The 27,417-nt window shown below is 35.2% G+C and overlaps 2 protein-coding genes across 5 annotated transcripts in view; one reads left to right on the plus strand and one right to left on the minus strand.

Moving 5' to 3' along the window:
* RARB (retinoic acid receptor beta) overlaps positions 1-1,580 on the plus strand; it is a 767,532-nt gene extending 765,952 nt beyond the window's left edge. For all 3 annotated transcript variants that reach the window (XM_055383341.2, XM_019023891.4, XM_004033753.5), the window contains one exon: positions 70-1,580. In XM_055383341.2, coding sequence (XP_055239316.1) covers positions 70-266 — 197 coding nt within the window. In that variant the 3' untranslated portion in view covers positions 267-1,580. The remainder of the gene's footprint in view (positions 1-69) is intronic.
* Positions 1,581-1,631: 51 nt separating this feature from the next.
* Positions 1,632-27,417, minus strand: part of TOP2B (DNA topoisomerase II beta) — a 66,810-nt gene continuing 41,024 nt past the window's right edge. For both annotated transcript variants that reach the window (XM_031009063.3, XM_031009064.3), the window contains exons 21-36: positions 27,141-27,372; positions 24,305-24,439; positions 23,483-23,683; positions 22,278-22,473; positions 22,041-22,132; positions 19,067-19,222; positions 18,841-18,924; positions 16,145-16,339; positions 13,192-13,336; positions 12,807-12,968; positions 10,787-10,994; positions 9,678-9,757; positions 8,398-8,508; positions 4,736-4,861; positions 3,079-3,173; positions 1,632-2,129 (exon numbers count right to left, since the gene is read on the minus strand). In XM_031009063.3, coding sequence (XP_030864923.1) covers positions 1,959-2,129; positions 3,079-3,173; positions 4,736-4,861; positions 8,398-8,508; positions 9,678-9,757; positions 10,787-10,994; positions 12,807-12,968; positions 13,192-13,336; positions 16,145-16,339; positions 18,841-18,924; positions 19,067-19,222; positions 22,041-22,132; positions 22,278-22,473; positions 23,483-23,683; positions 24,305-24,439; positions 27,141-27,372 — 2,389 coding nt within the window. In that variant the 3' untranslated portion in view covers positions 1,632-1,958. The remainder of the gene's footprint in view (positions 2,130-3,078; positions 3,174-4,735; positions 4,862-8,397; positions 8,509-9,677; positions 9,758-10,786; positions 10,995-12,806; positions 12,969-13,191; positions 13,337-16,144; positions 16,340-18,840; positions 18,925-19,066; positions 19,223-22,040; positions 22,133-22,277; positions 22,474-23,482; positions 23,684-24,304; positions 24,440-27,140; positions 27,373-27,417) is intronic.

Genomic DNA, 27,417 nt, shown 5'->3' on the forward strand with positions numbered 1-27,417 from the left:
TGGTCCCTGGTTATCTGTCATAGCTTAACTCCTTAACTTAACCAGATTTCCATTATCTCTTCTGAAAAGGTGCAGAGCGTGTAATTACCTTGAAAATGGAAATTCCTGGATCAATGCCACCTCTCATTCAAGAAATGCTGGAGAATTCTGAAGGACATGAACCCTTGACCCCAAGTTCAAGTGGGAACACAGCAGAGCACAGTCCTAGCATCTCACCCAGCTCAGTGGAAAACAGTGGGGTCAGTCAGTCACCACTCGTGCAATAAGACATTTTCTAGCTACTTCAAACATTCCCCAGTACCTTCAGTTCCAGGATTTAAAATGCAAGAAAAAACATTTTTACTGCTGCTTAGTTTTTGGACTGAAAATATATTAAAACTCAAGAAGGACCAAGAAGTTTTCATATGTATCAATATATATACTCCTCACTGTGTAACTTACCTAGAAATACAAACTTTTCCAATTCTAAAAAATCAGCCATTTCATGCAACCAGAAACTAGTTAAAAGCTTCTATTTTCCTCTTTGAACACTCAAGATTGCATGGCAAAGACCCAGTCAAAATGATTTACCCCTGGTTAAGTTTCTGAAGACTTTGTACATACAGAAGTATGGCTCTGTTCTTTCTATACTGTATGTTTGGTGCTTTCCTTTTGTCTTGCATACTCAAAATAACCATGACACCAAGGTTATGAAATAGACTACTGTACACGTCTACCTAGGTTCAAAAAGATAACTAACTGTCTTGCTTTCATGGAATAGTCAAGACATCAAGGTAAGGAAACAGGACTATTGTACAGTATGACAAGATAAGGCTGAAGATATTCTACTTTAGTTAGTATGGAAGCTTGTCTTTGCTCTTTCTGATGCTCTCAAACTGCATCTTTTATTTCATGTTGCCCAGTAAAAGTATACAAATTCCCTGCACTAGCAGAAGAGAATTCTGTATCAGTGTAACTGCCAGTTCAGTTAATCAAATGTCATTTGTTCAATTGTTAATGTCACTTTAAATTAAAAGTGGTTTATTACTTGTTTAATGACATAACTACACAGTTAAAAAAAAAAAAAAAACATTTTTACAGTAATGATAGCCTCCAAGGCAGAAACACTTTTCAGTGTTAAGTTTTTGTTTACCTGTTCACAAGCCATTAGGGAAATTTCATGGGATAATTAGCAGGCTGGTCTACCACCTGGACCATGTAACTCTAGTGTCCTTCCTGATTCATGCCTGATATTGGGATTTTTTTTTCCAGCCTTCTTGATGCCAAGGGGCTAATTAATATTAACTCCCAAAGACACAGGCATAGAATCTGCCTCCTTTGACCTTGTTCAATCACTATGAAGCAGAGTGAAAGCTGTGGTAGAGTGGTTAACAGATACAAGTGTCAGTTTCTTAGTTCTCATTTAAGCACTAGTGGAATTTTTTTTTTTTTTTTTGATATATTAGCAAGTCTGTGATGTACTTTCACTGGCTCTGTTTGTACATTGAGATTGTTTGTTTAACAATGCTTTCTATGTTCATATACTGTTTACCTTTTTCCATGGAGTCTCCTGGCAAAGAATAAAATATATTTATTTTAAAGGTGTGTGGGAGCTTTTACTACACCTTTATCTTCAGTAAAGAGACAGAGAACACAGTTCCATTTTTAATGTTTAAATTTCATTTCAAAAAGCAGGTCTGTAGTTTGTAACCATGACAATTAAAATCTGTGCTAATGCACGGCAGTCTATAACAATTCTACAAGCCAATCAGACAGTACGTGACATTTCAATGAGTAAAAAAGAGCATAAAACTGTATGTGTAAGAACAAAATGTTAAAAGGCCTACCACAATAATAAAAAACCGTCAATTACATCATCACATTAAAATAAGCCAGATGTACAAAAGTCTGAGACAGAGAAGACAAAAGGACAACACAAGATATTTGTTGAAAAATGTTTGTTTGTGCTCTTTGGGCACTTAATTAAACATTGCAAAATCAACATCTTCTTCTTCTTCATCAGACTCTGCAAAATATTTTACTTCTTTCCTAGCCCGACCGGTTCGTGGCAGAGAAGGTGGCTCAGTAGGGAAGTCTGAGGGGAAGATGTCCACATCTGAATCCTGATCAAAAGATGTCTTCTTCGGTTTCTAGATATTTTTTTTCAATAGATTTAAAAGTTATGAAAGGAAGTAAAGACTAGTATTAAGAACTATCACGCCTTAAACTTCGCTTATGTTTAGGAAGTATTACAAATAATGGTGCTTTTAAAATTAGAATCATAATGCTAACCTAAGTCTAAGACCAGTTATCTTATTTTTTGGAGGAAAAAGATTACATACAGTAATTCGCCACCTTGGTGGTTTCATATTTACCAAGTTCTAGCCTGAAAAATGTAACACCTTTATTTCTGAAATTATATATTACCCAAAAAGTATGCACAATGCCCAGATTAGTAAAAATTCAAGCTGTCCTATTGGTAAGTACGTATCAAGAATTCATGGGAGGAAACAAGACTCCTGCACCGTGTGTAGTATGTGTGCACTGTGTTTAAAAAAATGCAAAGCATCACCGAGGTGGACCTGAGACATAGAAGATGACTGAATGGAAGAGGTCAATGTGGAAATCAACATAAAAAGGGATGGGGGGAGCTGATGTCATTCATTTACCTAAAAGAAACAGTGTACTTCTGGAAAAGGGTCAGACTAATTGGAAAAATCAGCCACAGTCAAATGAATTCAATTAAAAAAAATCAAATTAGCCCTGGTCAAATAAATCCAAGTTAAAAGGAAACAGTCTTTAGTCTGAAAAATAATATTTTAGTCTGAAAGAGTCTAATATTTAGGTAGCGTAACACTACTACAGCTCAGTGGATGAAATGGAAGATTCTAAGCAGGTTAATTTATAGCACAGTTATTTAGGAAATAGTCCTGATTATATAAATTTATACTTGAATAATTTCTTAACCAAATACAAGCCCCATATTGATACGAGATGCAAGGTGGAAAGCTGTTCCAGGACTGTAGTAATAAGCAAACTAAGTCACAGATCTTTTTTTAAAAAGCCATGCACTAATATGCAATGGATGTTCCCAGTTACCTTGCTTGTTGTTTTGGATGTTTTCCTGCCAGGGTTATAATCGCCTTCATTTTCAGAGCCAGATGCTTTCCTTTTCTTTGCCCCTCGGCCTTTACCTTAAAATGATACAAAAGGTTTTTTCTTCCGTGGTTAAGTGCAATATAAAAAGATAAATGCCACAACATTGTAGTTTATTTCTTTGGCATGCCCAATCAGTGGAGCACTGCAGTCCTGATCTCTTACTATGAGTGATTATAAACAATTTGGCAGTAGCATTTCAATTCTGGGGTTGACATGACCAAAGACTTTTTGACAAACACATTTAAACTAGTGGGAAAGTCCCAAAGACAAATTTTAATGATGAATCCCTTCATACATAAAACATTTGTATTTGCTGTGTGGTCCTTGAGCCTGAAAAGGAAATATCTTGGAAGAGTACTTCTTAAATTACATGGGATTTAATTTTTTTTTTCATTTCTAATTTGTCATGGGCCAATACTTTTAAAAATACCATAGAACACAAATTACTAAAAAATGTAATCACATGCTGTTTTAGTAACACAAAATTATTATAAAGGTCTAAATGTTTACTCAGTTTTACTTATCAAAGACTAGTAACAACCAATTGCATATCCCACGTTAAGTGGCACCATATGAGAACCACCAGTATTAACTATAAAATGTCAAATACATATTCCTTCTCAGACGTAGACTCAGCACATGCAGCATTTTTTTCACCTACCTAACCTCTTATTCTCATCATTGGAGGTGGAAGGAGAAAAGGTAATATTTAAGTAGGGGCCAGATGTTCTCCATCCCACAATGATGCCAATGAAATAAAACAACTAAATAGCAATTTTATATCTTTAAAATCCCTTGACAGCTAGACTGGACAAGTACGAAGATAGACTTAAATAATCTTGGGATGTCATATTTGATCAAATGAATCAGGGAAATAGCATTTTTGAATTTATAAAGGCTTTCAATCCTGCATATCTTGAGTACTACTTTCCCAGTCACTATGATTCTTTTCCACCCTATTATCTCCATTTCCCTGTAGGTCTACAGCTCCTTATCCCAACCACTCCTTTAAGAAATATTAAGAAACACACTGAGGAAGATATCCTTCAGTTGAATAAAAGGTAGAGCAGCTACCCTCACAGCATATCATGTCTTACAAACATATTTTACAAAACATCTTCAAGGGCTTTCCAGATTCTGGAGATAAAGAGGGGATGCCACGGAGAACTGGTGCTGTTCCTTGTGTGGCCCTGAATAGTTATTTCTTAGGTGAGAAAAAAAGTTCTAGCCTAAGAGTCCTGGATCTAGCCCATTACTATAAGTGTCACAGTTTAGTTAGTGTGGAGTGCTGATCTGACTTTTTAATAACAACTTTCAGTGAGTTGGCTGCTGGGGAGAATTTGGACCATTCTTAGGGATTCTTATTTAACCTCTTTGAGCCTCAATTTTTTAATTTGTAAAACAAAGTGACTGAACTAAATTGCTGTGCCTCCTTTGGACTATATTCAGCACTGATTCCTAGACACACTGCTTACTGAGGAGTAAAGCAATTTAAAACAAAATAGATACCTAGCCTCTCTAAATTCAATGAGGTAGAAAAAATTCAATCTTTTCCACACAGTATATGTTTAAAGGGTTCTAAGAAGATAATCCTCACCTTTTGGTGTTGTAGTCTTCTTTGGAATGCCAAATTCTGAATCCGAGTCAGAGTTTACAGCCTCTACTACTTTCTTCTGTTTGGGGGCTCTCTTGGGCTTAGGGACTGTATCTGAAGACGGTTTTCCTAGTAAGCAAATTTCCATTTCACAGGTCAATATACTTACCAACAAACCAAATAGAAGAGAGTCCTATATAAATGGAATTTCTTATAGCTGTTTAGAAACTGAGTTGCCTGGCTGGGCGTGGTGGCTCACACCTGTAATGCCAGCACTCTGGGAGGCCAAGGCGGGGTGGATCACCTGAGGTCAGCAGTTCAAGACCAGCCTGGCCAATATGGTAAAACCCCATCTCTACTAAAAATAAAAAAAATTAGCCAGGTGTGGTGGCAGATGCCTGTAATCCCAGCTACTTGGGAGGCTGAGGCAGGAGAATCACTTGAACCCGGGAGGTCGCAGTGAGCTGAGATTGCACCACTGCACTCCAGTTGAGCAACAAGAGCAAAACTCTATCTTCAAAAAAAAAAATTGAGTCGTCTTAAATAATGAAATGGTTTCTCTCTGCTTGGCGGCAATGTAAAGGCAAACAATTTCTCATAGATGACAAAATGCTTTTTATTTAATTATGTATAATTTGCCCTTAGGTAATACAATTAAGACATTTTAAGGAAGATCCATTAAAATAAATTAAGCAGTAACTTTTAAATACAGAATAGTCATGACAAAAGAGTAGCATATTTGATAAATTAATTATAACCCAGGTATAACCACAGATTAAGTCCTAACTTTTAGAATGTTTTAGAGAAAAAAAATGTATGGGATCCTCAAATACAATGAATAGAAACCAACTCACTTCCATTCAAAAGCTGAAATCCAGACTTGGCATTTTTATGTGGAAAGAAATATAAAATCCTAGATAAGTAGACAATAGATACCAGGCCTTTGCTTTCTGGAATTTTGAAAAATAGACCTTGTTTTACAGCTTTATCTGCAGTTCTATGTGAAAACTGATAAATAAGGCCAGTCGCAGTGGCTTACACCTGTAATCCCAGAACTTTGGGAGGCCAAGGCAGGCGGATCACTGGAGGTCAGGAGTTCGAGACCAGCCTGCCCAACATGGTGAAACCCCATCTCTACTAAAAATACAAAAAAATTAGCCCAGTGAGGTGGCGTGTGCCTGTAGTAGCAGCTACTTGGGAGGATGAGGCAGAGGAATCGCTTGAACCCAGGCAAGAGAGGTTGCCGTGAGCCAAGATCATGCTACTCCACTCCAGCCTTGGTGACAGAGCAAGACTCTGTCTCAAAAAAAAAAAAAAAAAAAAAAAGAAAAAACTGATAAATCACTTTCTGTAATTAAGAAAACCTAATTTGGAAGAAAATATATTAACTGTAGACTTTGTTTAAAAAAAAAAAAAACCTACACTGATTCTATGGAAAATGTATTCCAGTCGCAATTTGAGACACTACGAATAAGGCCCCTCATTAGCCAAGAGCAGGAGGAGCCCTAGGAAAGTGGCACCCAGATTGTGTGGCTTTTCCCACCTGAGTCTTCATGACTATATCTACCACAAGAACCACAGGGCAGCTCCTAGCAGGGAGTATAAAATTAGCCAGGTGTTCTAGGAACCACTTTTTTTCCTTGGCTTGGAGTTACATGGCACTTTCAATTCTACCAGGCAAACAGGTCAGATATCTGAGTACTATAGCTGCCTTTCTGCTGTAAACTATTGGAACTACAGAATTTAACTCGTGTAACATATGCAATTTGGAGTTAACATAGACAATCCCACAGAGGGATATGATGCATCCTCTTCTTGAAATGATATTTTATTGGAATTATATTTTGTAAGGGAGGCTAAAGGAAAGCTGAGGACTTGCTGGGGTCCCTGAAATCACACCACACAGGCAGTCTACCTATTCAACTTAGACAAGGCCAGTTCAGCTACTGAAGAAGGAAGCAAGTAGAATAGGTACCATGATATTCCAGCTTTTTAGTCATGCTAAACTCATTAGGTTAAATATGGGTGAACAGTTTGATGAAGGAAACGGGGTATGTTTCAGGAAGTAATACGGCTCCCAAGTTTTCAGGGTGTTTATAAGATGCTCATATGAAGATTATTTTTAAAAGGTGCTTTTTGATTGTTCTGTTGTTGTTATTTGAGATGGAGTCTCACTCTACCGTCCAGGCTGGAGTGCAGTGGTTCCATCTCAGCTCACTGCAACCTCTGCCTCCCAAGTTCAAGCGATTCTTGTGCCTCAGCTTCCTGAGTAGCTGGGACTACAGGCATGCACACGCCACCACACCAGGCTAATTTTCGTATTTTTAGTAGAGATGGGGTTTTGCCATGTTGGCCAGGCTGGTCTCAAACTCCTGACCTCAAGTGATCTGCCTGCCTCGACCTCCCAGAGTTCTGGGATTACAGGTGTGAGCCACTGCGCCCAGCCTGATTGTTTTCTTAAAAAAGAGAAATTATAGGGTCCATCTCAATGTGGGTTCCCCAGATTTGGGCCAATCTGCCTAATCCTAGAGTAAGGATTCAAGTATAAGTTTTTATTTGAGAGATAAAGGAAGGGGAGACAAAAATGAGACCATGAAGAGAAGACAGCCAGTAATAGGTAAGTTACCAAGCCAATCATCACTCTAGGAGCTTAATTCCATAAGACATTTTTGAGTGCCAGTGTGAAACACACATCCCACAGTTGGCTCACATGAGGGGCAAGGACACTGAGATATTTATAGACCAACTTTCCTCAATCCGCTAGTTAAAGGCAGCTGGGAGCAGGGGAGTGTTAATATTCCAGCACAGTGGCAAAGAGGAAGTCCTCAGGCAAAGAAAGGCAGATATTGCCCAATATGCACTAAGTGGTGAGGGACATGGGTAGGTCACCCAGTGTGTTGGCTACAGAGACTCTTGTAGATAACCAATTTCTCAGTATGGTTCTACTGCATTCAGAATAAGCAGGACTTTTCAAAATTGTTGTTCTGCTACATTCAATACATGTGTCTGTAATGATGTTGTCTGTTGTGAATTTTTAAAATCCTTGAGGGAACAATCCGTATTATTTACTTGCTGTCTTAAATAGCACACACCTCAATTAGATTTGTGGGGTTTTTTTTAAGTGTCATCCTTCAAACACAAAGCACAAATACTGACCTCTTTCAAAAAGACCAAGGTACATATATCTTGGTACTAGTAAGAGATTCATTAATCAACTCAAAGTGTTTTGTGGCCAATCTAAGGCTGTGAAAAAGAGAGAAGCTGCATGACTCACATAGAAAAAGAGGACCTCAACTGAGCTGACCAATCCCTCCACATAAGGAGTTGAGTCATGATCAACATAGATAACAGAAGCAAGCTACTAGCAAGACAAAATTTTAATCTCCATTACAACCTAACCACAAGGGAGCTTTTCTAGAAAGCTATCTTTAGATAGTAATGCACGGGATTATTTTATAATTAAAACAGCTTTAAAATTAAGTCTTACAGAAATTTTATTAACGCCCTCAGATGGCTAGAAAACAAGAGAGGTTCTCCTTATAAGCACTTATACTTCTTAATTGTTTTATGATAAAAAAATGCAAATAGTTTCAAATTAAATTACATTTCCTTTTACATTAACTATCTCTATCCAATGCTTAACTCAATCAAATATAAGTACATACCCTTTTTAGCAGCTACCGTTTTACTTGGAACTTTATCTGTCTGTTTCAGACCAAATGATGGTGAAAAAACAGAAGCAGAATCTTCTTCATTACTGTCAAATTTAGCTGAATCTAAAAATTGCAAAGCCTTCTTTTAGTAAAGAGATGTTATAAAGATCTCTCAGTAAACTTTGACTCTTTTAACTGATGACTTCCCTTTAGCTAGACAATTGATCTTATGTTACTATTTTGTGACCAAATAATCCACAATATACAAACAGCTGAAAATAAAATATATCAGTTATACACCAAAAATGTTAACTATGTGGTGAAATAACACAGAAGTGCATAAAGTAGTAAAAATTAAAAGTCCCAAATGCTAAATATTTAAAACATAACTGACCAATTAAAAATACATGCTGCCAATTTATTTTAAAATGAGATATGAAAATGTCCCACTGTATTATTTTAGTACCTACACAAATAATACTATTAACCATTTCAGGAATATCAGTAATAATGTTTAAATCTAAAAGAATAGTAAGTATTCCTATTTTTAAATAAATTTTTGAAGACTAATTTAAAAGGCAGACAGGCTTACCTTCAGTTTACTTTTGCACTCAAATTAGTTTAATGCGTTCTTCCCTAACACCATAGCACAAACTTTTAAAATAGCTACTTGGATGTAAATAAATATGTTTACACAACTCTTTTGACACACTGTCAAAAATGAGTACCTATACATATAGAACATGTACCAAATATGTCTAAATGTATAGATGTGTGTATTAAAAAATGATAGCGAATCAATTAAGTGACCTTAAAAATTCCATACACAAAAAAAATACGAAACAAGAAGTATATACACTGATTAAATTTGTTCTTATGACGGTTTTAATCTCTCAGGTAACAACCAATCTGCAATCACACTGGTGCCCTTACAGATTTAGAAAATTGTCGTATATACATTCACATTGCCATGAAAATCAAATTTCAAGCTTTCAAAATTTCATTATTTCTTTTCTCTCATTAAAACACTACACACACACTCACATCCATAAACACAGATAAGCATTTGCCTGTCCACCTAAATGCTTCCATAATGCCTATTTTGACCAATTAGTTAGGAATCACCTCAGAAAAAGTAAAGAAGCCTTATTATCTTGAGCAAAATATAAAAAGGAACTTTCCTACTCATTAAAAATTCTGAAGTTAAATCATGACCTAACGATTTATTTAGTTTTCTCTCCACCACTAAAAGCAATAATACAATAACCAATGAAAAGACTAAATGAACATACCATCTTCTGACTTCTGAGAATATGAAGGAAATGAGAAGAGATTTCCAAAATCCTGACTTTTTTTGTCATGCAAAGATTTTCTATTAGAAAGAAAATAAACACCACAGAGAATACAATTTAAATATCTGATTTCAATCCTGATAAATTATATATAATATTTACTGCAGGATTATAATCACAGAACAAAACTTTAGTTTTCATTTCTTTCTCTTTCTCTGTTAAAGACAGGGTAATAAAACTCTTTCTCTCTTATGTGTAAACGTGTGCACACATACCCATGATCCATGTGCACATACCACGTATGCACACAGACACCATACAAATCAATTATTTAATATAAAAAAGAATGGAAACTAAGCAATGGTTTAAAGTTATTCAAAATACTATTAAACCAAATTCTACAGTTGATAGAAATAACCATTCCAGAATTTAAGATCAGCAAACTATGGACAAAAACCCAAGGAAAAAGACAGAATCCCCATCACACCAGGCAACAATCCTATTTCTAATTCAAGACTACAGGTGGCCAATTATTTCAGGATCTGGTGAAGGCCAATTGTAATAGGTGAGAAAATACTTTTAAAAAAACATCTAAAATAGTTCACAAACCTCAAATCCCAGATGTATTCACGCTCACCAAAAGCAAGAAAAATCTATCAAGGCCAAATTTAGGGAAGAAACAAACCTCCCAATTCTAAGGACTTAGTAACTTTTCTCAAAACCAGGGGTTGTCCAACTATATCCCATGGACCTGCTGCCTATTTTTGTAAACAATATTTTACTGGAACATGGCTACACTGATTTATTTACATATCGTTTATGGCTGCTTTTTTACTAGAATGGCAGCATTAAGTAGTTGTGATAGAAACAATATGGCCCACGAAGGCTAAAACATTTACTACTGAGCCCTTTATGGAAAAAGTTTGCCAATCCTTCCTTTAAACTACAGCAACTGTGATGGGAACAGCTGCAATATTAACAAGATTGATTCCTTCATGAAGAAGAACTTGCCTAGAATGATAACAATTTCTTAGAAGAGCTCACTATAATATCTTTGGCAAATGTTTGCAACAACTAACTATACCACATCACTAAATAGCATTACTTACTCTGGAGTGGCTTTTGATTTGCCTGGTGAAAATGTATATTCATCTTTATCTAACCCATCTGAAGGAACAAATTCATCTTCCCCATCATTTGTTATGGGAGATGCTTTAACTTTCAATTCCTCTAAATCATTATTGTCATCATCATCATCATCATCAGCATCATCATCCTCTTCTTCTGAGAAATCAAATGTGTATTTAGGTCTTTCGGCTAGGAGGAAAAATAAAAATGAATGTTAAACTCAAATCCTAGCTTTGTATACATGAATTATTATTACTGATAAAGCATTTGAAGTATATTCCAACCATCTCTAAAAATACCATAAGAAATAAAAGCAAGCATTTACAGAATAAAAGCCAACAACTTTGGCCTTAGTTATCTGGTAGTGTTAATGTCTGTCTTACACTTTCCAGGAGGCTACCACATAATACTGTGCATGTTAGGAGAGCATAAACTAATGTACTTATTGATATACTTAATAATTAATCAAAAACACTGAGGAAAGTAGTCAATATGGCCTTGTCTCATACAGCCATTATACAAATGACAACAAATATAATGTTTCCCATATTTGCAATCACAAATAACAAATTTTACAGTTATTTTAAAAGTGCTAAACTTTCTTGTTTTTTTGACACAGAGTCTTGTTCTGCTGCCTGGGCAGGAAATGCAGTGGTATGATCATAGCTCACTGCAGCCTCAAACTCCCGGGCTCAAGCAATCCTCACCCCTCAGCCTGCTGAGTAGCTGGGACTACAGGTGTGCCACCATTCCTGGCTGATTTTTTTTAAAAAATTGTTTTAGACACAGGGTCTTGCCATGTTACCCAGGCTGGTCTTGAACTCCTGACCTCAAGTGATCCTCCCTCCTCAGCCTCCCAAAGAGCTGAGATTACAGGCGTGAGCCACAGTACCGACACCTAAACTTTCTCTTAACTTTTTGGATAAAAACTTCTATCTTCTCTTCAGAGTTAGTTTTACTATGAAATAACAAAGACAGTAATTTTTTAGATGAATGAGAAAAGACAGGAGACATAAAGACCTCAATATATTCACAAAACAATAATACAATGCATAAAAAGATACCAATTATCGTGAAAGGCATATTGCCATAAAGCAAGTATGTTTGATTATAATTTCTAGCATGTATTATGGAATAAAATTTTTAAATTACTTGGATGTTAATTTTGCACTTCACTTTTGATGTATGTAAATACAGTTTTAAAGCATTTAATGTAATAAACCATTTTCATTTAACTTAAATTACTCATATTAAAGATTCACCTATATTATGCTACCTGTGTACACTAGGGAAAGAAATTCAAACACTTTGTGATTACAGAACCAAAGAATTTAAGGTCTGATATATAATTAAAAATGTACTTCCCAGAGGTAAACACCCACAATGTTGTATCATTCATTTTAATAAATTAGGACAAATTTTCAAATAATGAAATTTCAGAAGAATGTACAAAATAGAGAACTGACTAGATGTTAATAACTTCAACACTTCTCCTTAATGAAAATTCAGAAAGGATCAAATTATATTCTTATAAGTACTATATTATTATAACAGCAAAATGGGATTCTGCAGTTCACCCATACAACTATCATTATCTAAAAGAGAGCTATGTACTCAGACTTTTAAAGCGGGAGGAAATTTTTCATGATATAAGGGGTAGAAAACCAAACAAAAACAAAACCACAAAGCACTTCTAATATTAATAGATCTATCATTGCTGGTATTGTGGCAAGGTACATTTTTTCCCAAACATCTTAAAACTGTGGAAGGAATATAAACCAAACTTTATAATAAAAATCAGGAAAGAAACATGATTCACTTTAGAGAAATTTATGTCCAACTTTGCTAGAAAGACCGTTCTATAAGGCAATTTTTTCCTTCTTCCTAACTTTAACTTCTGAAATACTAATGGCTTAGTACTTAAACAACACTGATAATACTAACAATACCAACGTATAGGTTAAACTATAATATACAGTAATATTAAATGTGTTACAATACCTGCTGCTCTCCTAAGCAAAGAATCTCTTGGAATAACCACAGGTTCTGTTTCTTCCAAATCACTTTCTGACTTGGATTCATCATCTGACCAAGGATTCCGTTTCTTCACTTTCTTTGCACTAGGTTTACCAGATGATGTAGGTGTTTTTCTCACTCTGGTACCTAAAGCAAAAGAATAGCAATAAGGTATGTATCCATATTTATAGAAATGTCATTAGTAAAAATATAATTGTTATAATGAAAAGTTCATTACAAAATAAACGTTTATGAAAATTGAAGGCATTATTTCAACTACCAGAAAAAGAGCACAATCAAAAGAATCTAGTAATACTCTATACAAATATTTTTTCTCTCACACACATGCAAAACTATAATCATTTCTCACCAGGCTCCTTCTTCTCCCTTTTGGGTTTGGGGCCTTTATTTATAGGAACTGATGGAGTCAATGCCTCTTCTCCTGCACCTTCTACTGGCGCTCCACTGAATTCTTCATCAAATTCCACTTTTACTGCTGCAGTATCAAGATCACCCTACATAATAAAAAGAAAATCAAGCCACGAGTAAAAATAAAAACATCACATATTTTAGAGATAGTTTCAATCAACAGACAGCTCCTTCAAATCAGGTAAATTTAAAAACAGTGATTCTGATGAGGTCCTAACAGCTGACTTTGATCAGACCATGTTTTACTTCAGTTATCTATAGTAAATAATACTGCATGTAACTCTTAATTTTCCAGTACATTGAGTGAAATGACAGCTACTTAGAAGCAACCATAAAAAATAAGAGGGCAGCTTTTGATTATCAGAGGGATTTCCAGACCACTAGCTAAAAGGTACCTACAAAATAAGTTCCTATAGCTCAGGCAGGCCTTTATATACCATTAAAAAATCCTGTAACCCCAGCTACTCAGGAGGCTGAGGCAGGAGAATTGCTTGAATCTGAGAGGCGGAGATTGCGGTGAGCCTCTGGCCTGGGAAACAAGAGCGAAACTCTGTCTCAAAAAAAAAAAAAAAAATCTTCAAATTATTGAAGGAAAATAAGTAACATGTGTCTTGCACTGCTAGGCACTGTAAGGTAGACCCCAACCCTAAGACCATGGGGTAAAAACACAAAAACAAAAAACACAGAGGCACACAACAAGGACGAGTCATTACAACACAAATAACAAATATAGAGGCTGGTACAGCCATGGCCCAAGGGGAGAAGTGAGAAACTCCGCTCAAGGCAGGGTCAAAAAAGTCTCCATGAAGAAGTACCTTTTCTGACTGAGTTCTAAAGGAATCACATAGGTTTGCCAGGTGGGAATTAAGGAGGGAAGGGCATCCCAGGCAGAAGGCACAAAGCCATCTAACACGAATTAAATGTTTAAAGAATTAGGTTTTTAAACATAATAGTCTGCTAGAACTCAAGGAAAAGTGAGAACAAAGTAGCCAGGAGGAGAAACACACAGAGGCATACAGGTGCTAACACTGTATACCAAGAATTTGTGCATAGTCAGTGGGGAGTCACTGAAGATTTTTAAGCGTAACAATCAGACTGACTTTTTAGAATTTTCATTCTAGTAGTAAAATATAGAACTTAAAGGAATGAAGTAGAAAAGGGGAGAAATCATGATTAAATGACTAGAAACTGAGAGAGTTAAGAGGACCACTTTAAAGTATCTCAGAGAAAACACAAAATTCTAAGGCAATGTCAAATGGGGACCAAGATAAGGGGGTGGATTTTGGAATTACTTAGTAGGCAGTCAATAGGACTTAGTTATTGATTAAATGACAAAACTCCCAGGTTTTTGGCTTATATCATTGATGGCTGATAGTGCCATTAACTGGGAGAAGGCAAAGAACAGATTTTGAAATCAGGATAATGAGTCCAGTTTCAGACATGCTGAGTTTGATGGGCTTCAAGCATTCAAGTGGCTATGAGCTTGGCACTCCTGAAAGCATTATAGCTTAGGAACATAGATTTAGGGGCCATCAGTATGAATGGAATAAGCTCTGGGCATAGGTAAGGTTACTTGAGGGGACCATATAAGGTAGAGAAAAGAATGCTGAGAAATGAATCTGACAAATGCCAACTGAAAAGAAACCATCTTCCGAGGGAGACAGGCAAGAGTGTCTGGGTAAATGAACCTGTGTGCCGTGGGGAGCCAAGTAAGAGGAAAGTAGTAGAGACCTGAGTTTATCAGAACAGAAGAGAAAGGCTACTCTGGTGTCAAAATGCACCTACGCTTCAAATATTAGCTCTGCACAGAGAACTCTCCAATCTCTAACTCTAGCTCTTTAGGCTCATTTTCCAAGCTCTAGTAAGAATGAGGCTATATTCCCACCTACTTGTTGGACACATCTAAACGTATACTTTCTGGATTGTAAAAATCAACCTGTCCAAAAACATTAGCCTCTCTAAGACCAACATGCATCCTGTTTCCTCAGCTCTGAACATTTTCTCTGGTGTTTCCTTCTTCTGGCTAACTCTGGTCAATCCTGCTTGAGGTTAGGTCAACGCCATTTTTTTTTTTTAATCCTCAATAGCACCTATCAGTGACAATGACACAGGATGTGCTTAGTAGTTTAAGGACAAACACAAGTAAATAGTAAAAGATGACAGAGTACTTTGTAAGCCAAACAGACCCTTTCCCACTCTAAGTCTTCTCTAATGGATTATGATGTAGCACTAAAGTTTATACTTTAAAGTTGATATACTTATGGTTCGGTTTTTGGAGGTTTTTGTTTTCTTTTGTTTTGGCTTCCAAGATTTTTATTTTTATTTATTTATTTTTTTTTGAGATGGAGTCTCACTCTTGTCAACCAGGCTGGAGTGCAGTGGCACAATCTCGGCTCACTGCAAGCTCCGCCTCCCAGGTTCGCACCATTCTCCTGCCTCAGCCTCCCAAGTAGCTGTGATACAGGCGCCCGCCACCACGCCCAGCTAATTTTTTGTATTTTTTAGTAGAGACGGGGTTTCACCGTGTTTGCCAGGATGGTCTTGATCTCCTGACCTCGTGATCCGCCCGCCTCGGCCTCCCAAAGTGCTGGGATTACAGGCGTGAGCCACCGTGCCCGGCCGGCTTCCAAGATTTTAACTTAGAAGGCAGCTGAGTGGAGTGTTTCTATTGCTCATTTTAAAAGCTGAATTAAGTAGCTCTTTACAATATGTGATCCTTTACCAATATGTTTTCCTTCTATACATCAACTGCTGTCTTAGAAGGATTTCCTATTACCATTGAAATATATTTTGAATAAAACAAAGCATGATTTAAATACGCATTAAAATTTTTTAAATTATACACATATTTCATTATAGAAATGAGTCTATCAATGACAAGAGGTATGTCATACCTTCTTCTTCTTCAGCAACTTTTTGCTGGCATCTGCCTTCATAGCTGTAATTTCAGGAATTATTCTTCTGCCATAAGGTGAGGGCATTGTCTCTTCCAACTGGAGTTTCTTCACCTTAGGTTTGCCAACTTTACCTTTAATTGCTTTTCCAGACATTCCAGCCAGAACATCTTCTCGTTCTTGAGATTCCACTTTCTAAAGTATAATCATAAGGCAGAAGGAACATAAACAACTTCTTAGAAAAGATAATCACTACTTCATAAAATACTGAAACAAATGTTATTCACTCAGTAAAGAATAAAGCTTTCCTTTTAACTTATCTAATTCAATATTAAATAATGGAAAAAAAATAAAGAATTCTAAATCAGAAGACCTGGATTGTAATCCCAATTCATCTAACTAGTTTCCCATTTGTAATATGAGGGGGCAATAGTGACTAAATGACCTAAGAAGTCTCTGCCAATTCTTGGATCCCGTGAAATATTATGGAATCAAGACCTCTGATAACCTAGTATCATCAAAATCCTAGCAAATCATATACAAAGGCAGTTCTGCTAATAAGTATGAAGCTATTTTTTTCTATTGCTTTAGTCGTAATAGAAAATATGAAAAAAAACCTCCTAAATGTAAATTAAAGTCAGAAAGTATGAGAAGTTAAAAGTGCCAATATAGTTAGATTGAACTTAGGCAGGTCTATGTAATGATAAATTAGGATATAATCATGATTAATATCCTAGATTTTGCATTTACCAGAATTATTCCTTAAAATAAGCTTTGAAGGGCACAAGGAAAAAATGACATTTCTTTAGAGATTTTTTTAAAAGATCTTTGTAGCACAACAGTTTAATAGAAATTACCCAAGCTTTGAAATCAGATAGTTCTGGATTTCAGCTGCACTTCCACTTACTAGTTATGTATCCTCAGGAAATAGCAGAGGCCAGTTGCAGTGGCTCACACCTGTAACCCCAGCACTTTGTGAGGCTGAGGTAGGTGGATCACTTGAGCCCAGGAGTTTGACACCAGCCTAGGCAACATAACAAAACCTCATCTCTACACAAAAATACAAAAATTAGACAGATGTGGTGGCACACATGTCCCAGCTACTCAGGAGGCTAAGGTAGGAGGACTGCTTAAGCCCAAGTGGTTGAGGTTGCAATGAGCCATGATTGTGCCACTGCACTCCAGCCTGGGTGACAGAGCAAGACCCTGTCTCAAAAAAAAAAAAAACAAAAAAAAACAAAAAAGCCAGATAATTTATAGAGCATCCACCATGTGCTAGGCATTTAAAAAATCCTGTGATCCCCATTTTATAGATGAGGAAAGTAGGTGTCTAAGAAGATGAGTAATTCTATAATGATATAATTCCTAAGAAAGTGACTTAACCTCTCCAAGCTTCAGGATCCTTATCTGTATAATACAGGTTAATGATAACCTCATTCATTTGAAGTTGTGGTGAGGGTCACTCTAAGCATTACATAGAAGGCTGTGCCAGTGTATAATAGATATTCAATTAATGTTATCATTAGACTTTAAATGATACAGAGAGACATGAAATTTAAGTCTAAATCTTTTTAAATGTTAAAAATAAATACATCCAGAATTTAAATAAGTTGTTTGGACCTATTTCATTAATTGTCAAATAATAAAATAAGATGATAAATTAAAAGTGAAAGAGTATTTTTTGCTAGGGTTGTTTTGAATGACGACTTTTCAATAGTGAGGAAATGTACAGGCATAACCACAAAAGTTTCCTGTGTTTCACTATATTAGTGATCAAATTTAAAGCAATATCAGGATATCAATAATATTAGGAATAATTTTTAATATATGATGGCTTCATTTTTAATGAATAATTTTTAAATAAATTATAACTCAGCAGGAAAAAATGTGCAAAAAAACTAATTAATGAACAATATATGCAAAGCACAAAAAAAGGAAGACTCACATTGCAGCACTTGAAAGACTGTTGAGGGAGCCTAGAAAAATAGCACTAAAAAATTCTAAATTCTTTTAGGCAGCTAATTTACCACACTTGTTCTTAAGAGTTCTAATTCTGACTTAGACCACTGAAGTAAAAGTAGAGCATGTAGACAATAAATCAACAAAGCAACTTTAAAAAAAAAAGTAATATGAGTAATAAATGGTATTTTACATTTTGCTACTCAAAAATCAGGTATTCATAATGCTACCATTAATTCCAATATTTTAATTGGGCAATTTTAGAAAAGGTGTGCTTTTTATATCTCTACATTTTTTTTATTTTTTGAATTAGAATTCTACTTGGAAAAAACTATGTTATAACAATCAAATATTGAAATGTCTGTTATAAATGTAGAGACTATCATTCTACTCCTAAAATCAAAGTACTTACATTCAATTATACACACATATTAGCCTTACCTCTTTCCAGGAAAACATTAAACTGAATCAATTATTTAATCTAAAAATCAGTTAAAAATTTTTAACTAATTGAAAGCAGATTTAATTTATTCTAAATTTCAATTTCATAGCATTTAAATTCCTCCATACAAGAAGTTCTTTATAACTTCACATAACTAGAAGCTTAAGCCTAACTCAACTTATAAACATATTAACCTTCACAGAGTTAAAGAAAACTTTAAGATCACTTAAAAGAATTTCATTCTTGTTCATAAACATTACTTTTCCAAATAAATTTTAATAGAGACTTAACCTACATCCAGTTCTTCAACAAATGCCGCTAAATCTTCTTTCCAAAGATCTGAAGGAGATTTTCTTTTAAGATCATTGACCTCTCGCCCCTATAATAAAAAAGTACAGTTTAAACATTCAATAGTTTTAAAACATATGAAGGATAAATCAAAATACTTATTTTTGGAAAAAGAAAAAGATACAGATAACACTGAAATAGTTTCAAACTATTTAACCCACAAAAGTTCATACTTTTGCATCTCTCTGTTTAATCAGTTCTTCAACTTTTTCTTTAGTAAGAGACCACAGAGACATATTTAAAATATAATTAAAATCTGGGCCTGAAGGAGTTCCTGAATCGGAGGAACTATCATCATGCTGGTTTTGTGTTTCATCCTCTTCTGCTGCCTGTAAAAAATAACAAACTGTATATTAAAGTCTTGTATAGTATCAAATTAATGTTGAATTTTATTGAATAATTAGTTTAAAATTCTACAAGTGCTACACTATAAATGCCACATCTTCAGGATGGTGGGGTTATTTTGGATTACCTATAAAAATATATTTCCTTATAAAAAGTTTAAAATTTTCTAAAGACGCACAATAAGATCTTCAGAAGGAATGGTATACACTATCCCTATTTATCCAGGAATCTGATGAAAAATTAACTGATTTCCTCAGGTACTAAGTAACAAAATGAGAGGATACCACATTTTAAAGTTAATAGAGTAGAATTAATATTTTATCACTGCATCTTGTCAGATTTTTATACTGGTGAGTGAATGAACAATCTGAAATACAAAATATATACCAGTTATGAAAATTATTTTACAGTTATAATAAATATGTTAAGGTACATTCACTCACTGAGGGTGAATTCTTAATAAAACTTCTCTAAAGCCAGAATATTCATGTCAGGACTCAGAGAAAGTCCACTTAAGAATTTAAGAGTTGGTGAGTTAGAGTAAGAATTTCGTCAGGGTTTTGCTGAAATTTTATTCATCAGGCCCTTGTCTATAGAAACAGCTGCAACAAAAAAATTATTTTGTGCTAATATTAAATTTCAAAATACAATGAATTTAATAAAAGTTATTTTAGGTGATATCACCTTTACATTTTTTAAAATAACAATAGCCATTAAATAAAATTTTATCTAAGTTGTTTAATTTAAAATGACTGAGTTAACCATGACACTCCATAAAGCAAAAAGTTTACTTTTGGTAACCAAAAGAGGAAAAAAAAAAAAAAAAGCTATATAATTAAAATTTGTAAGCAAAACAATGTATATACACAAAGTACAGTTTACGTGTACTTCAGAAATAAGATAAAAATTAAAACTGCAAAGCAAGATGCTTCATTGTATAAACAAAAACTATAAATTTAAGCCACATTAGCCAAATAAGGAATGCTACTGTTGAGTTGATAGATGATTAATAAGTACCTAGATAACTTACAATAAATAATTCTACACTTTTGAAAAATTCTTCATGAAACAGCTTGTTTCTATGGAGTATTCAGGTTGTTAGACAACTATAAAAATATCACTAGGATGCAACAAAATCCTGCTTAGACCCACATTTAGTGGGTCTAGTCTATTAGATCTAGGTTTTGACTACACCCAAAGTATTGTTAAGAAGTGTTCTATGAATATGTGTATCTATCACTGTTAACATAAATATGACTAAGAACACTTCCAGAAATTAAAAAAAAAAAAAACTTTGCAAGTTCTAATGACAAAATTCCATTATGCTTTACAAAAAACTTTAATCTTCTAATTAGCTACTTTATAATTCTCTTTTCTCCAACTCTGTATAATAGGCCACTCTTGTAAGAGCAGTTCCTTTTGTTACCTGAACTCCCCAAAATGTACACATGGCCAAGATGCTGAAAAAATTCTGATGGTGGTAATGCAATAACTGAAATCAAGCTAGGCTTTACCCATAAATTCTACTTCCACCAGAAGGACATTCTGACACTGTAGAAATCTTTATCTTTTAAGACTAAGCATTAAAAATTCATCAGCTTACTAGTTACTTTTTTAAAAAAAAAAATATAGTTTAAACCAATGGTGATACAGAAAGGCAAGTGTTGTAGAAACCATAATTTGGGGTTCAATAAAACACATTAAGAGGAAAACAAAGGGCTTCAATCATCTTAACTCTGAATGCGCCCATCTTGTCCTACCGAATTTTCTTCAAATAATGAATAAGCCTATTATCTTAATATGTAATTGCTATTCTGTATAACTTAGCCTAATTTTACTCACTTTAATATATGACTTTTATTGACTTCAAACTGAAAAATGTAAACAAAAGCAATATTTCAATGTAGTTTGATAAAAAATACAAAAACATTATGATTGAGAACTCAAGTACAGGGAAGTTTAAAGGTTCAAGTTATGTCACATAATTATAACTATGTTTTAAAGATGTTAATGTTACGGAATCATATATGCACAAAATAATCTAATACCCAAAAAATTAATCATTCAACTCTTCTTCCTCTTCTGTAATAAATTTCTGTTCTCAATCACAACGTTGTACTGTTGTTTAAATTTTTCTTTTAGTTATACAAAACATCAAAAAGCTAATTGAGGGGACTCTCAAAGCTTCAATATCCCATTCATTTAACTATTATTACTATTTTGTGATCTGCAATGGGCAACTTACTTAATAAAACATCAGACTTTTAATCTGAAGTTCCAGGGTTTAAATCTCTGGCTAAAAATCTAAGCATGAGGCAGAGCTTGGTGTTTGATAAATACTGTCTATAATAATTAACATTTTGTCTCTTGTCTTCCCAGTATTAACCAAAACCAGATCAAGTGAGTGGTGACTGGATGCCATACTGTGAACATAGGCTGATTCTGGGTGCGACCAGTCTGATTCCCAGATAATATACATGTACCTCACAAAAACCACCACCACAACACCTTTTAATGGCAGACTCAGGAAAAAAGGTCAAGGAGACTGAGCTACCTTCTCACACCTGGAGTCATTTCTCCAGGCTCTGGTTGAGTCACACTGGCCAAGTGCTTTGTGGTGGGTGTGTACTATAAATTCCTGTACTTTATCTGTTCTGTGGATAAACAGAAGACTTTAGTCTCTAAATAGACAACTCAGCACCTTTAGTAGTACTAAATTTAAAATTTAGGGGTTGAATTTTTGTTTGTTTTGGAAGTTGCTTTTAAAAGCTTCTCTGAATGTCTTTTTCTGCAAATGATTACCTTTTCTTGTGCTTCTTTCCAGGCTTTCACTGGGTCAGATTCATAACCTCTCTGGACTAACATTTGAATCAAATCTTTCTTTGACCTATTCTCTATGTGAGGGAAAAATAAAGTTAGGATCAAGATAAGAGATTCAATTTGTATTTGCTTATATTCTACTGATAAAAATGTCTTCTATTAATAAAGTTTTTTTTTCCATTTTAACTAATGTTCAAATTTTTAAAGGTTGTATCTTACCTATAGTAATTTTCCCTTGTATCTTCTCTAAAATGAAACGGGCTTGATTGTTAAGCTTTGTAGATTCTGCTCCCAACATTCCCACAAGCCACTCCTTACGTAAACCGTAATAACTTAATCGTAAATCAAAGAATTCTTTCAGAATGTCTTGCACAGTTTCATATTTCTTCAGACATCCCATATGATCAAAAAGTACCTAAGCAAAACACATATACTTTGCAGATCATATAGATCTGTACTGGTATTTTAACTTATATAACATCTACAATACTTAAAATAACCATAATATATAACCATAATGCATGTGTGTGAACACAGACTACCCCTAAAAACCATTAAACAGAACTAAGACTATTAAGCACATTTCTGTAAATATTTCTTTGGTGACTGCAAGCCAATAAATTCAATTCTCACAACAACAAAAGTATTTAGGAATAATATTGAAAGACAAAAATAAGCCTTAAAAAAAGGGCTCTTAAAGTAGCCATAAAACCACCTACAAAAATGATTTTTCCCCAAACTGAAAAGATACATATTCTATTGCTAAGTTTAAAAATGTTAAAGTTTTTCCTCCTCCATATATTCTGTGTATACGCATTTGTCCCCTTTCTCTCTTTCATACTTACTTGTGCTATAATCCAGTCACCCAAACTCCTCTCTATCCTTTTTCTTTCTTCCATCAGCCTTTCTCAGCGGATTATGGCACTTTTTCTCAGCCACTGTACTACTGCTGAACTTTTTTTACATTTTTAGATCTAAAAGCTAATTTGGAAGGGAACTTGAATCACACACTTAAAGTTTCTACCTTCCTCCCTAGTTGTATAAATAAAGATAAATGTGCAAGTTTAATAAAGCAGATTAGAGTTATGAGTACTCTACAGTTAAAATGCTAATAGAGATGGCCATAAAGTACACAAAGGCCCTGCAATAACCACTCTCATAACTTTTAGTCAATGTGTGTGAAGATGTGTGTATCCTGTGTATTCAAGCCCAGATGCATAAACACAGTTGAGAGTAAGGGTAGTGGACAATACTAGAAGAAAGAAATGTGCCCCTAGAATCTTCAGCAAATCTGCAGGATGGAAAAAAATAAAAATAAAAAGCCTTCAGGCTTACTATAGCCACTCCCATCATGAAACCAATTATAATAATCCGACTTATACCATGCAAGAAAGATTAAATTAACAGTAAATCTAATAAATTACCATGGAATTACAAGTAAGAGTAGTTTGAAGTTTAAAAACTTTATGCAGTCCAGCAGCTTCTGCTTGTGCTAGTTTCTCTTCAGTCATTTTCACCACAAATTTCACAGTTGTGTCAGTATGATATTCTTTATAATCAGAAATTAATGCTGGTGTTTTATCTGTTCCATTTAGCATAGGTTCTAAAACCTGTTCTTTATATACCTATAAAAGATTTAAAAATTAGTGATTCTTTTCATGACACACTCTCATGTTCTCATACTACAAGTCATACAGTCTTGAAAATTCTCAACTCTCATGGGGAATTAAAAAGGAAACCTCAATCTCTATCATCTCCTATCCAATCAGTATAGAAGGCAATATATAGGGATCTCGGTGGTGGGAAAAGACATAAGAAGTAATGGTGCTGACCCACTCATACTCTAAAGGGCAAGATAAAGGCTGAGTATGAAAAGGATGACATCAACCAGAACTGTCAAGAGATGACATGCATACTTTTAGATTTGTAAAGCTGATGCTGACATGAATTTACTGACCATATTTACAAGAATTAAAAACACTGTCATATTCTACTCCTTTTATTTTAAGATAAATACAAAGATAATAGTCTATAAAAGCCTTATCTAACATAAGTCATACTACGCTACTTAGATATAAATACTATTTAAATATTCAAAGCACAAATTCAACTGAAGGGTAAAAGAAGGTACAGGAATTTTTTAACACTATGCACGCTTAGGACCAACAATGGTGGAATCATCCTTACCAGAAAAAATTGCTTAATACACTGCCCTTCCCTCAGGCAGATCACATATTTACACTGACCTGTGTCCAAGTTCTAACTGGAAGCTCTGTAATTTCTACTGTGTTTCTGTCCACTACAAATATTTCACCACTGACTGCATACTGGTTTTGACCAAGTTCTTGAATCGTGCCTTTAAAGTTTTTGTAGTTTGGAAGCTGTAGAGAAAAAGGTAAATAGCATTGACTTCTCTCTTGAGTACCAGTACCATGAGTCTATGGTCTAACATTGACAGATTAACACAACCGAAACAGAATTTCTCATCCTCAATTGTCCCTTTCCAACTGATCAATTAAGCTTGAATTCATAGCTTCTGTTCATACAACCTGAACATCCTCCAATCTCAAAATGTTAGTATCATCTTTCCTAGTCTTCCTAGAACAGTACTTTCTTTCAGCCTACTTCCCCTACACCTACTTCTCCCCTAGATCAATATCCTTTAAATTCAAACTCCTTGGGCCTTATATTGAAAGCATTTCATAGTCTGGACCCAATCTGGCTTTCAATTTTTTTCTCTAATGATTTGTCTTACAAAACTGCTACTCTTCTCCCATATTTTGTTTGACTATTTTGAATATTCTCACTTTCACTCTATCCACAAGTCCTGACACATATTCAGGCCCAACCCCATTCCATTCATCATTCATCTACATAAATCTTACTCATCCTTCCCAACTGAATTACAAGTCCTCTCTCCCTCTTCTAAGTTTTTGTTTGTTTTGAGACAGGGTCTCCACTTTGTCACCCAGGCTGGAGTGCAGTGGCACGATATCAGCTCACTGCAGCCTCAACCACCTGGGCTCAAAGGATCCTCCCACCTCAGCCTCCCAAGTAGCTGGGGTTACAGATGCGTGCCACCATGTCCAGCTAATTTTTGTATTTTTGTAGAGACAGGGTTTTGCCATGTTGCCCAGGCTGGTCTTCAACTCCTGAGCTAGTGATCTGCCCAGCTCAGCCTCCCAAAGTGGTGGGATTATAGACATGAGTCACTGCACCTGGCCTATTCTAAAATTCTTATTCATTATTATCATTAAGAAATTGAGTATATAGGCCAGGCACAGTGGCTCATGCCTGTAATCCCAGCACTTTGGGAGGCCGAAGCAGGCGGATCACTTGAGGCCAGGAGTTCGAGACCAGCCTGGCCAACACAGTGAAACCCCGTCTCTACTAAAAATACAAAAATCAGACAGGCATGGTGGCGCATGCCTGTGGCCCCATCTACTCAGGAGGCTGAGGCAGCAGAATCACTTGAACCTGGGAGACAGAGGTTGCAGTGACCCAAGATCACACCACTGTACTCCAGCCTGGGTGACAGAGTGAGACTCTGTCTCAGAAAAAAAAAAAAAAAAAAAAAAAGAAATTGAGCATATAGCATAGGACATTTCTTCTGGCATACCAAGCAACTATCAATATCGTTTATCACTGTTAAACTTCAAGCCTTGATGCTTTGATGTCTTGTCTTGACAACTGTTTAACTTTTCAAAGATAAAAACCATAGCTCTTTATCTCACCACTTAGCACAGTTTCATACACATAGTAGGCACATAAGAACCATGTATTGATCAAATACACTATCTTAACAATCTAAAATCCATTAAAAAATCCAAAACCATTTCAGTAAAACACTATCATTAAAAATTTGATGCTTATGTTAGAAATATTTTAAAGTACTTTAAAGTATTTAAGAGAAAAAGCAGAATATATGTCTTATTGCTAAAGAATAACTTTCACTTTAAAATACAAAAATGAAATAAAACTTGGAAAAATACATCAAAATATTGTCTCTATATTGTGGGTTTATGGATTTTTTTATTCTTTGCTTATCTATATTTTCTACAATAAACATTATCATTTTGGTAATAAAAATACAGTTTTCTCCAGGTAATTTTAAATCATGGGGAGAAAGGAAGGGCATTTTTCTTGGAGGAGGTCTGAGCAGAGTGAATGATACAAGAAAACAACAAACATAAAAAAAAATGGGGATTTTTTTTTTTTTTTTTTGGGAGACGGAGTCTCATTCTGTTCCCCAGGCTAGAGTACAGCGGCGCAATCTCGGCTCACTGCAACCTCCACCTCTTGGGTTCAAGCGATTCTCCTGCCTCTGCCTCCCAAGTAGCTGGGATTACAGGTGCCCTCCAGCACACCCGGCTAATTTTTGTATTTTTAGTAGAGACAGGGTTCCACCTGGTTTGGTCAGGCTGGCCTAGAACTCCTGACCTCAGGTGATCCACCCACCTCGGCCTCCAAAGTGCTGGGATTACAGGCGTGAGCCTGAGCAACACCTAATTTTTTTTGTATATTTAGTAGAGACGGGGTTTCCCCATGTTGGTCAGTCTGGTCTCGAACTCCTGACCTCAGGTGATCCATACACCTTGGCCTCCCAAAGTGCTGGAATTACAGGTGTGAGCCACCACGCCCAGCCTTGGGGATATATTAAAATATATACAAGGTAGTTTGTTTTCTGTCTTTTTACAAATGGTACACTAATGAATACAATGTGTTTTTAAGCATCCTTACAAACTATTAAGCGGTAGTTTGAGAACAGAAACAAGGTTACACATAATTTTATCAGAAAAGGATTGTTTTCTATTAATATATGGTTTAGAGGTTTTAAAACCTGGAATATGAGGTGTTTCTAAATTTAAATAAACAGTTTCTCCCCATGAAACTTACCTCCAAAACTCATTCCAAAGTTTATACTTTTTACTGTAGGCACATATCAAATTATACCCTAATTAGGTCTTTACGGTCTACAATATGTTCTAAAATAAAAATGTTCCATTACTTTTCTAAAATGACTGGAATTTGCAGTTTACACATTATCATTTGTTAAATAAATAATAAGTTCCAAATAATTACCATGGGATGAGGATCCAGGCCATCTAGCATTCGTCTGACATTGTTCACAATTTCCCTAGCATCATAGTTGGGTAGTTTACAAGCCCATCCAGTACCAATGCCCTCAGCACCATTTATTAAAACCATGGGAATTATAGGAATATACCACTCAGGCTCTACACGTTGATTATCATCATAAAGGAACTTAAGGAGGTTGTCATCCACAGCAGGAAAAAGTAGCCTTGCTAAAGTGCTAATGAAAACAAAAACAAGCAAATAAAAAAATGTCATGGCTTTG

This window comes from Gorilla gorilla, chromosome 2 (genome assembly GCF_029281585.2).
Source record: "Gorilla gorilla gorilla isolate KB3781 chromosome 2, NHGRI_mGorGor1-v2.1_pri, whole genome shotgun sequence".
Classification (NCBI taxonomy): domain Eukaryota; kingdom Metazoa; phylum Chordata; class Mammalia; order Primates; family Hominidae; genus Gorilla; species Gorilla gorilla.